Source organism: Nannobrachium achirus, assembly GCF_963921795.1.
Source record: "Nannobrachium achirus genome assembly, chromosome: 24".
Taxonomy (NCBI): Eukaryota; Metazoa; Chordata; class Actinopteri; order Myctophiformes; family Myctophidae; genus Nannobrachium; species Nannobrachium achirus.
Window position 1 is genome coordinate 1,062,905 of NC_137831.1, and position 12,500 is coordinate 1,075,404.

Below are 12,500 nucleotides of genomic sequence, written 5' to 3' on the forward strand. Positions count from 1 at the left end.
ATTACCACATATCATGTTGTCTGGTATATATTATTAATAATAACAGTATACGATTGTTTTTTTTGTTTTTTTCTTTTTCAAAGGATTTTCTTTTTTTTTTAAAGATCTTTTTTTCAAAAGATTTTTTACTAAAAGGAGATCCATGAAAAGACTAAGCTTATTTCCACAGGAAACCATTAAAGTATCTCATATAACATTGAATGACAGACAAATAGAACACAGTACTATGCAGTAGATATGTAAAGAAAAGAAAATGAGAGAACAAAAAAAAGAAAACAGTAAGTCTAAAACAAACAGTATATACAAAGAAGGGGAGGGTAGGGTTGGGCTAGGTTCATTTTTTACCAGTTGCGAACGGCTGCTGCCTGTAAGTGGTTTTTCAGGGCAATTTTAAAGGATGCTAGTGATCCACACTCCTTTATGGCCTTCGGTAAGGCTTTCCACATTTTGGTGGTATAGCAGAAAAAAGAGTTTGACCCTTTGTTGGTTTTGACTCTGGGTTGAAAGTGATCTGTGGCGCTGCCTCTGGTGTTGTACTTATGGACATCCTTAATGTTTATAAAGTATTTTGACAGGTACTTGGGTATCATAGTGGTGTAGTGTATCTTGTACACCAGGCCCATTGCAAGTTGCTGTACTCTGTCATCTACTCTGAGCCACCCCACTCTTAACTGGTGAGTAGTGGTGAGGTGAGTCTGATAGGGAAGGTTAAGCAGGACCCTAATTAGTTTATTTTGGGCTGTTTGGAGTTTAGTTTTCAGGGCTTGTGGGGCGTCACAATACCATACGTGGACTCCGTTGTCAAAGAGGGGCTGGATTATTGCACCAGCTATGGTCTTCAGTGTGTTGAAATTGACCATTGAGGCTATTCTCTGTAGGAAACAAGTTTGTTGGTTGATTTTATTTATTACTTTAGAAGTCATCTTTTCACTGGAAAGATTAGCTTCAAGGATGCATCCTAAGTAAGAGATTTCGTTTTTTCGTGTTATGACCTTGTCACCCACTTTGATTGTGAAGTTATCGACTTTTTTGAGGTTATGATTTGATCCAAAGAGGATGGACTCAGTTTTTCACAGGTGAATTGATAATAGGTTAGGGTAATAACCTATATAATAATAATAATATACATATGGTTATTGTTACTATGGTTACCAGCACAGAACATGTTGTCTGGTATATATTATTAATAATAAGTTATTAAATATGGTTACCAGCACAGAACATGTTGTCTGGTATAAATTATTAATAGTTAAACTATTAATATACATAAGTTAATAACTCCTATCATTACCACATATCATGTTGTCTGGTATAAATTAATAGTAACAGTATAAGATTGATATATATATATAGTATACTATTGTTATAAATAAGTTATTAACTATGGTTACCAGCACAGAACATGTTGTCAGTGATCTTCACAGCAGTGGAGGCTCTGCAGGTGTCCTGGTCTACGATTGGTAGATGGATCTGCTGAAGGACGGTGGGTAAGTTCCGGGCCGACGGGTTCCACGTCTCCTTCAGGTTGCCCCAGCCGGTGACACGCCCCTTAAAGCCTTCAAACATCAGCCTATTGGACGAGACAGCTGTCAGTCACCTGCCCCTTAACCCTATAGTGTCTGTCTAAACCAGGGGTTTAAAAGTGGGTGACGGAGCACCATGGGGTGCCGCGACGGCAGTCCAGGGGTGCCGCGAGATCATATGATGATATTTGGAATTTATTTGGACACTTGAAGAAATATTTAGTATAATTTTAAACTTGAAGTACAAAGTTATTTTCAGTCAGTTCTAACCAAAATGGCTGTTATCTAAACGTTTTCCTTGCAAAACATAATCACTAAAATATCGTCACTGTCGGGCAGAAACCTTGTATCTCCAAGTTTCAAATGTATACGTCTTTTGCCCTGCTTCATCATCACACAAGACTGTCGCACAAAACTAGTGAAAACAGCCGATCTACAAGCAGATCTGCTGTTTTCACTAGTTTAGTACATTTTATAGATGATAAATACAAAACGAACGGTTTTGTACATACAAGGTTTCCACCCGACAACGACAATATGCTATAAATATAAGGTGCTGGGAGTGAAATGTAGGGGTGCCTCGGATTAAAACAATATTCATGGGGTGCCCTGAGACAAAAAAGCAGTACCCTGAGACTAAACATGTGGGAACCCCTGATCTAAACAACTTGCTACCTAAATAACATTCTGTATATTTGTGGTTGAGAACAAAACAAATCTAAGAAACAATAATAACTAGAAATAGTGTTCCTATGAAACAGTGTGGGCTCACATGGAACTCCATGTATGGGCACAAAGATCTACCCTGTGGCTGCTCCTCATTGGCTAAGGGCCCTGCCTTTGTACTGTCTGCAGCAGAAATATGCGGCGGAAATTGCGTCATATATGTGACGGAACTCACTGTATAAATAATGAGGATAACAGTGTTCTCGCCTTTCAGGCGAGCCCACAACAACTATAAAGTTGGCCTTTCAGCGAGCCAACAATAATATCTGGGATTTATATAGTGCTTTTCTGAGTACCTAAAGTCACTTGTACTCACACATATTGTGTGTGTGTGTGTGTGTGTGTGTGTGTGTGTGTGTGTGTGTGTGTGTGTGTGTGTGTGTGTGTGTGTGTGTGTGTGTGTGTCTTACGTCTTGGCCACCTTCTTGCTGGGCAGACACACAGGGTGGATGTGTTCGGAGAAGGTGATTGGTCGTCTCATGTGCAGCAGAGCGATGTCACGGTTCAGGTTCTCCCTCCAGTTGTACTTAGGATGGACGATGATGTCATCGATGGCCACGATCTTCTCTGTGGCGCGCTCGAACCTGCAGCCATGACATCACACATGTTGATGACATCACACGTTGATGACATCACTCACATGATGACATCACACACTCCATGACATCACTCACATGATGACATCACTCACACGATGACATCACTCACACAATGACATCACTCACATGATGACATCACTCACATGATGACATCACACACATGATGACATCACTCACATGATGACATCACTCACATGATGACATCACTCACATGATGACATCACTCACACGATGACATCACTCACACGATGACATCACTCACATGATGACATCACTCACATGATGACATCACTCACATGATGACATCACTCACATGATGACATCACTCACACGATGACATCACTCACATGATGACATGATGACATCACTCACACGATGACATCACTCACATGATGACATCACACCATGATGACATCACTCACATGATGACATGATGACAAATGAAAATTCACACCGTGAGCGGAGGTAAGTTCTCCCAGTGGCAGTATATAGAGGGAGAATAATAAGGACCAAGAATCGAGCCCTGTGGAATACCAGAGCAGATGTTGTGTTTGTTTGACTCAAAGTCAGCTAGATTAACAGAGTAGCTTCTGCCTGTTAGGTAAGAGTAAAACCAGGACAGAGCTGTCCCTGACAGTCCTACCCAGTGTTCGAGACGTTGTATTAGAATTGAATGGTCAATTGTGTCAAAAGCCGCCGTTAGGTCCAGCAGTAGGAGAACGGACACATCTTTGTTGTCAGCAGCCACCCTAAGATCATTAATAACTTCTAAAAGTGCAGTTTCTGTGCTGTGTCCTTTCCTGAAGCCGGATTGGAATTTGTTGTGCACCTTATTGTTCTGCAGAAATACATCCAATTGATGAAAGATCTTTTTTCTAGGACCTTGCCCAGAAAAGGCAAATTAGAGATGGGTCTATAATTACCCAGCACAGACGGGTCAAGGTTGGGTTTCTTGAGTAAGGGCTTTAAAAGACACCTGATTGTATAGAGCTGTTTTCTGTTTTTAGGATATCTTCAATAACAAAGTCTACAACCTCTTTAAGAAACGGCGTGGGTATTGCATCCAGCGAGCAGGACGACGCTGTCATTTGCGATATGGTTTTATGAAGTTCCTCTTCATCAATTGCACAAAATGATACTAGGCTCCCCCTAGATTTATCTACACTTTTTTACACATGGCACCATTAACCGCATTTGCATTTGTCACAGTATTATTCATAATACCTGCTCGAATGTTAACAATTTTGTTGTCAAAGAAGGATGCAAACTCATTACACTTTGCTTTAGAGGCAGGGAGTGACTGCTTGTAGGACTGGGGAGGGTTTAAAAGGCGTTCAATGGTAGAGAATAAGACCCTAGCATTGTTATTATTCTCATCATAAAAAAGGTAGGTAGGTAGGTAGGTAGGTAGGTAGGTAGGACTGACGGACGGACGGACGGACAGGCGAACTCACTTGGCTCGGTTGTGTTTCCCCAGTCGCACCAGGATGTAGACAGACAGACAGACAGACAGACAGACAGATAGACAGGTAGGTAGGTAGGTAGGTAGGTATGTAGGTAGGTAGATAGATAGATAGATAGGTAGGTAGGTAGGTAGGTAGGTAGGTAGGTAGGTAGGTAGGTAGGTAGATAGATAGGTAGGTAGGTAGGTAGGTAGGATGGTAGGTAGGATGGTAGGTAGGTAGGTAGGTAGGTGGGTAGGTAGGTAGGTAGGATGGTAGGTAGGATGGTAGGTAGGTATATAGTTAGGTAGGTGGGTAGGTAGGTAGGTAGGTAGGTAGGTAGGTAGGTAGGATGGTAGGTAGGTAGGTAGGTAGGTAGGTAGGATGGTAGGTAGGATGGTAGGTAGGTAGGATGGTAGGTAGGTAGGTAGGTAGGATGGTAGGTAGGTAGGTAGGTAGGATGGTAGGTAGGATGGTAGGTAGGTAGGTAGGTAGGTAGGTAGGTAGGTAGGATGGTAGGTAGGTAGGTAGGTAGGATGGTAGGTAGGTGGGTAGGTAGGTATATAGTTAGGTAGGTGGGTAGGTAGGTAGGTAGGTAGGTAGGTAGGTAGGATGGTAGGTAGGATGGTAGGTAGGTAGGATGGTAGGTAGGTAGGTAGGTAGGTAGGTAGGTAGGTAGGTAGGTGGGTAGGTAGGATGGTAGGTAGGATGGTAGGTAGGATGGTAGGTAGGATGGTAGGTAGGTATATAGTTAGGTAGGTAGGTATATAGTTAGGTAGGTAGGTAGGTAGGATGGTAGGTAGGATGGTAGGTAGGTATATAGTTAGGTAGGTAGGATGGTAGGTAGGATGGTAGGTAGGATGGTAGGTAGGTATATAGTTAGGTAGGTAGGATGGTAGGTAGGATGGTAGGTAGGTATATAGTTAGGTAGGTAGGTAGGTAGGATGGTAGGTAGGATGGTAGGTAGGTATATAGTTAGGTAGGTAGGATGGTAGGTAGGATGGTAGGTAGGATGGTAGGTAGGTATATAGTTAGGTAGGTATATAGTTAGGTAGGTAGGTAGGTAGGATGGTAGGTAGGATGGTAGGTAGGTATATAGTTAGGTAGGTAGGTAGGTAGGTAGGTAGGTAGGTAGGATGGTAGGTAGGTATATAGTTAGGTAGGTAGGTAGGTAGGTAGGTAGGTAGGTGGGTAGGTAGGTAGGTAGGATGGTAGGTAGGATGGTAGGTAGGTATATAGTTAGGTAGGTGGGTAGGACTCACTTGGCTCGGTTGTGTTTCCCCAGTCTCACCAGGATATCGTTGGAGGTAAAGTTCTTGTTCCAGGGAGGGTAGAGGATGCAGTGAGCAGCTGTCAGGATCCACTCGTCACTGATGAGGGACGCTCCACACAGCAGCTCCTGTTAACATCAGCATAAACTATAGGTAACTTTAACATCATAAACTATAGGTAACTTTAACATGTTAACATCAGCATAAACTATAGGTAACTTTAACATGTTAACATCAGCATAAACTAGGTAACCTTAACATGTTTTTAGCAGTCATTTCCCTTCATCAGTCACTATATTATCCCATTTAGGCCCAGAATTATTGAATGCTTTAACCAGTGAAAAATAGCAGATATACAAGCTTGTAGATCTGCTATTTTTGGAAAAAGTCGTGAAAATGTGTGCAAATCTTTGGATATGTCAAAGCGAACGTCTGTAACTCAAATTCTGCTTTTGGGTGGTCCATGGAACTAGATATTTTGAAATGGGGGTCCGTGGCCAAATAAATATCATTTTGGGGGTCTCCTTCACATGAAAAGGTTTGAGAACCACTGACATAGTAGTCTCTCAAGAACAGACTAACTGAGCTCCATTTAAGTGAAAAGGACCTTTTCTTTGACGATGGCTGGCCAGATTTCTGACATAGAAACATAGGGTTTTTCAAAAAACCTTAGAAGGATTCAAAAGACACTTATAGAATCGGGTCAAAATTCTAATGTTCACGATTTTTCAAAAATAGCAGATCTACAAGCTCGCTGTGAGCTTGTAGATCTGCTATTTTGTAATATTTAAAGCATAAAATATTGCGTCATAATGTGTTCAGGAATGGGTCATAGTGCTGGGGTGTTTCCTTGTAGAAAGACTCCTCCCCCTGGTTGTATGTCGGTTCTGTTCCTTTGTTTATGTTGACATTCATCCATTGGAGGAAGGGTTTTGTCAGGGGAGCTCAGGCAGAGCTCGTGCCATAGTTTTGTACTTTTTCTGGTTTTCATGTGTCTAGGAGGTTGACAGCACTTCATTAGTGTGGTTGTTGTGAGCAATTATGTATTCCCTTTTTATTTGGGTTTTTAGCTGGAGGATGCCACCTGCTGGGTCAGACGTGCCGTTCCAAAAACACCCATACTTATTACATCACAGAATCAACTCCTCCCCTAATTACCATTCACCCAACACACGTGGGTGTGGCTAACTTCAGCTGGGTCACCACCCACCATGACAACCACGCATACTTAATGAGCTGGGGGTGTGGCCACATAAAAACCCAATTTTAACTCTTTCAGTATACTTTTTTGGAAAATATCTTCCTCCTAGTATAATCATAATACCTGATAATCATGTTTTAGGGGGGAAAATCGTGGCACTGCATATTTAACATCATAATAATAAAATATTAACTTTTTTCTGAATGTGCGTGCGTGCGTGCGTGCGTGCGTGCGTGCGTGCGTGCGTGCGTGCGTGCGTGCGTGTGCGTGTACTGACCTGTGGACTTCTCTTGTATAACATCACTTGCCTTTAGAAACACAGAAACTTAAATTTAGCAACAATGTATGAACAACGGGAAACTTATATTTAGGTGTTTATGTTGCTGTGTTGTGGAAATGATGACTCTTCTCCCTCCTGGCCCCCAAACTGTGGAATAAACTCCCTGTCGCACTTAGAACTACTAATGTGAGAGATCGTCAGGTCATTTGCAGGTTAGACATTTATTTAGAACTTGAATATCTCAAAAGTAGTATTTCAGCATGGCATCATTCTATAAGCCATATCTTCAAAACTGTTGGGTCAATCTCCACAACCAATATATCATTTTGTAGCTATGATTCCCAGCTTTCAAATGAAATGAAAAAATTAAAATGAAAAAACATGCAATGACTAGCTGTCAGCTGCACTGGGACACAAAAGGTTACCATGGTGCTGAGGCCACCTCAGCGTCGTCTCCCCCAACGATACGACTTCCTCTGTACGACTCTAGAAGCTCCTTCTCATTCTGGTCTGCTTTACTGATGGACTCAAACAGAGGCCTGTTCCCACACACTGACACACACACACGCACACACACACACACACACACACACACACACATATGCACCAGTAAGACTCCCTAATCGGGAGATAAGCGACCGTCAGGTCACATGTATACACACTGGCGCAAAATGTGGCGAAAAATTTTCTCAAAAAAACTTTTTTTCTCATTTTTTTTTTCTCAAAAAACTTTTTTTCTCTCAAAATTTTTTTTTCTCAAATTTTTTTTTCTCAAAATTTTTTTTTTCTCAAATTTTTTTTTCTCAAATTTTTTTTTTCTCAAAAATTTTTTTTTTCTCAAAATTTTTTTTTCTCAAAAAATTTTTTTTTCTCAATTTTTTTTTCTCAAAACATTTTTTTTTCTCAAATTTTTTTTTCTCTCAAATTTTTTTTTCTCTCAAATTTTTTTTTCTCAAAAAACTTTTTTTTTTCTCAAAAAACTTTTTTTTTCTCACAAAACAATTTTTTCTCAAAAAACTGTCGTTAAAGTACGACCCGTGATAACGGCCAAAAATGTGCCAAAACGCCACTAATTAGTCGAAATGGCTGACTTCCTGTTTGGTTTCTGATTGGCTGCTGGCCTTGTGACGTGGGTAGAGCTGCGAGGGCCCGGTCATCGCTGCTTGCAGCTTTAATTCATTAATCGTCCATGACCTTAATTGGGGCCTATTTCGCCAAACAGGAAGTGCCCCTCACCAAACAGGAAGTGACCCTTTATCTCGTGATCTGTTTGTCGTACAGACATGTGGGTGGTGTCATATGAAGAACCATAATGTTAAAGCTTATGCAAAAAATGCTAATGTTAAAAAATGTAACGCTAATGCTAACACCAACCGCTACACAAGGTTGCACAGACTTAGCGAGCTGCAGGCAAACTTACAATTTCTTGGAAATTTTCTTTTCTAGTTCATTCATTCGCCCCACAGTCAGTCCGTGTCTCTACGTTCATCAGTCAGTCCGTGTCTCTACGTTCATCCTCACTTCATTCTCATTGGCTACCGGCTGCTTCACACACGCCCTCATTTCCCACTGCAGTCTTTTTAAGCAGCCTCTGCAACTAGTACCTTGCTTTCCGTATGAGCAGTGATAGCTGAGTGGTTAGTGTCCATGCATAGGACTCCAGAGGCCCCAGAGGTCGCAGGTACGATTCCCCGCTCCAGCTATCACTGCTCCCCTCTCCCTCACGCTCCTTTTGGGCTGCGCTGGGTTCAGCTGGGTTAAGCTGGAGAACTGAATTTCCCTTGTGGGAGGACGTATGTAATTCTTCTTCTTCTTCCATATAATAAGGGTAATAATAATAATAATAATAGTACCTTGCTCTCCGCTGCCAAAGCTTCGTGGACTGAAGAAGGTTTTACGTTTTCCTGCAGAGAGAACGGAGCGCTCTCTGCCCTCCAAGACCTCAGAGGCCCTGTCCAGAGTGTCATCTGGAGCACACACACACACACGCACGCACGCACGCACGCACGCACGCACGCACGCACGCACACACACACACACACACACACACACACACAATCAAAAACGCGTCCAATGGGTTGAGAAAAGTGGTTCTCAGATGATTAACTTAATGTGAAACATTGTTTTCTCTCTCAACAGTAAACAAACCAACATAAAGTTTAAGTGTATAGAGGGTATCTGCTCATTTATAAAGTGACCATTTAATGACTTAAAGGGATAGTTCACCCCCAAAATGACTTTTTTTCTATTGATTACTCAGGCCATGGAGGGTAGAGTTCAATAATATTTTTTGTTTTTTGTCGCATTCCTAAGACAAAAATGTGATAACAATAAATTCACCCCCATTCATTCCGGATGGGGACCCGTTTCGAAACGGGTCCCCATCCGGAATCAATGGTCTGCCATCTGATCACAGTGACACTGTGACCAGATGGCAGACCAGTGATAGACTGCTCAAGTCAAAAGGTCACAGTAGAGGTTAAGGTCACAGTATATATTTACCACAGAGGTCAAAAGGTCACAGTAGAGGTTAAGGTCACAGTATATATTTACCACAAAGGTCAAAAGGTCAAAGTATATATTTACCACAGAGGTCAAAAGGTCACAGTAGAGGTCAAAGGTCACAGTATATATTTACCACAGAGGTCAAGGTCACAGTAGTCCAGGGTCACGTTGCCGTTGACCTCTACGAAGCACCAGGGCCCCTCGGGGTCGTCGTCGGGGTTACGACACTTGTTGCCTAGCAACCTGACCTCTGGGATGAACTCCTTGCCCTTGCTGTGACTGGCCGCCGCCGGCGACGCCCACGCCAGGCAGGCGTGGCCTCCCAGGGTCACCGAGAGGTCGCCGATGTAGTCCACGCCGTGATTGGTCAGGCAGTCTCTGACCGGCGCCGGCCTGGGCGGAGCCACAGTGGACGGTACGAACACCTGACCTGGGGAGAGAGAGAGAGAGAGAGAGACATAGAGCCTGAGTGGACGGTACGAACACCTGACCTGGAGAGAGAGAGAGAGAGAGAGAGACATAGAGCCTGAGTGGACGGTACGAACACCTGACCTGGGGAGAGAGAGAGAGAGAGAGAGAGAGACATAGAGCCTGAGTGGACGGTACGAACACCTGCTGATTGAACACCTGATTCTGTAGGTCTGGCTCAGGGAGAGAGACGCCCCTGCCTTGCAGAGTCCCATGGGAGGTCTGCTGCTTACAACTGGGCTGATGTTCATTGGACATGGGGGACACAAGCTAAGGCTTGGTCACCCTTTAGCTGGCCACCTTTGATGAGGGTGTTTGAAGTTTAAGGGCCGAAACACTCCCTGATTCTTAGTTACACTACAGAGGATGAGTCCCAGAATCACTCCCTGATTCTTAGTTACACTACAGAGGATGAGTCCCAGAATCACTCCCTGATTCTTAGTTACACTACAGAGGATGAGTCCCAGAATCACTCCCTGATTCTTAGTTACACTACAGAGGATGAGTCCCAGAATCACTCCCTGATTCTTAGTTACACTACAGAGGATGAGTCCCAGAATCACTCCCTGATTCTTAGTTACACTACAGAGGATGAGTCCCAGAAACACTCCCTGATTCTTAGTTACACTACAGAGGATGAGTCCCAGAATCACTCCCTGATTCTTAGTTACACTACAGAGGATGAGTCCCAGAATCACTCCCTGATTCTTAGTTACACTACTGAGGATGAGTCCCAAAATAGACATCTAAGAAATACACCTCCCATGAAGCCACTCTGTTAACATGAAGGTAAATCTCAAGGGAGTGCATTCCATCTATCTATTGGCACTATGGAGCATTTACAACTAGTCTGGACAGTTGGTCAAAAAACTGTACAGTTTTTAATTTTGACCAGGTCGGATGAATGAATGAATGAATAGGCGTCTTACTGGTAGTAACAGTAACAATATACTGACCACATTGAGGTACAGAGCAGTGCATTCTGGGTACTGTAGTTCTATATACTGACCACATTGAGGTACAGAGCAGTGCATTCTGGGTACTGTAGTTCTATATACTGACCACATTGAGGTACAGAACAGTGCTCTTTGGGTAGTGTAGTTCTATACTGACCACATTGAGGTACAGCACAGTGCATTCTGGGTACTGTAGTTCTATATACTGACCACATTGAGGTACAGAGCAGTGCATTCTGGGTAGTGTAGTTCTATACTGACCACAATGAGGTACAGAACAGTGCTCTTTGGGTACTGTAGTTCTATACTGACCACATTGAGGTACAGAGCAGTGCATTCTGGGTAGTGTAGTTCTATACTGACCACAATGAGGTACAGAACAGTGCTCTTTGGGTAGTGTAGTTCTATACTGACCACATTGAGGTACAGAGCAGTGCATTCTGGGTAGTGTAGTTCTATACTGACCACATTGAGGTACAGAGCAGTGCATTCTGGGTAGTGTAGTTCTATATACTGACCACATTGAGGTACAGAGCAGTGCATTCTGGGTAGTGTAGTTCTATACTGACCACATTGAGGTACAGAGCAGTGCATTCTGGGTAGTGTAGTTCTATACTGACCACATTGAGGTACAGAGCAGTGCATTCTGGGTAGTGTAGTTCTATACTGACCACATTGAGGTACAGAGCAGTACATTCTGGGTAGTGTAGTTCTATACTGACCACAATGAGGTACAGAGCAGTGCATTCTGGGTAGTGTAGTTCTATACTGACCACATTGAGGTACAGAGCAGTGCATTCTGGGTAGTGTAGTTCTATACTGACCACAATGAGGTACAGAGCAGTGCTCTTTGGGTACGGTAGGATCTCTAGTGAAGCACCAGGGACCCTCTGCACTGACGTCTGGGTTACGACAGAAGTTCTCCTTCAGAACACTACCTTCCTCTGACGCATTGTACTGCCTGGGGCGAGAGAGAGAGAGAGAGAGAGAGAGAGAGAGAGAGGGAGAGAGGGGGAGAGGGAGAGGGAGAGGGAGATTATTATCCATAATAATACATGTTTCCCTTAAAAACCTGCACTATCCACACCTTTCACACAGATTTAATGTCTTTGCTAAATAGTTACTATATCGATTTTAAATCATTTAATCGAATCGTATCGTATCGCCATGAATGAACCAATATCGTCCATGTATCGTATCGTGATTGATATGTATCGAATCGCTATTAAAATGTATCATTGACATGGTGAGCCTTGATCACAGAGAAAAGCAGTTTGCCAGCTGAGCCTTATTACTGATTATCATCTGTTTCTGCCTAAAATAACCAAAAAAAAAACGTACAAAAACAGCAGAAAACTGCAAAGATCACCCTGCTGGTTCACCCAGGGTGTCATATAGCAGACCGTATGATTGGATGAGAGAAGCTGACAGACAGACAGACAGACAGACAGACCTTATGATTGGATGAGAGAAGCTGACAGACAGACAGACAGACCTTATGATTGGATGAGAGAAGCTGACAGACAGAC

The 12,500-nt window shown here is 42.9% G+C and overlaps 1 protein-coding gene across 1 annotated transcript in view; it reads right to left on the reverse strand.

Moving 5' to 3' along the window:
- Positions 1-12,500, reverse strand: part of f2 (coagulation factor II (thrombin)) — a 36,878-nt gene that overhangs the window by 3,628 nt on the left and 20,750 nt on the right. Inside the window, exons 7-14 of the mRNA XM_080720850.1 lie at positions 11,796-11,932; positions 9,681-9,977; positions 8,896-9,009; positions 7,468-7,594; positions 7,040-7,070; positions 5,553-5,689; positions 2,660-2,833; positions 1,392-1,570 (exon numbers count right to left, since the gene is read on the reverse strand). Of these exons, the coding sequence (XP_080576976.1) occupies positions 1,392-1,570; positions 2,660-2,833; positions 5,553-5,689; positions 7,040-7,070; positions 7,468-7,594; positions 8,896-9,009; positions 9,681-9,977; positions 11,796-11,932 (1,196 nt within the window). The remainder of the gene's footprint in view (positions 1-1,391; positions 1,571-2,659; positions 2,834-5,552; positions 5,690-7,039; positions 7,071-7,467; positions 7,595-8,895; positions 9,010-9,680; positions 9,978-11,795; positions 11,933-12,500) is intronic.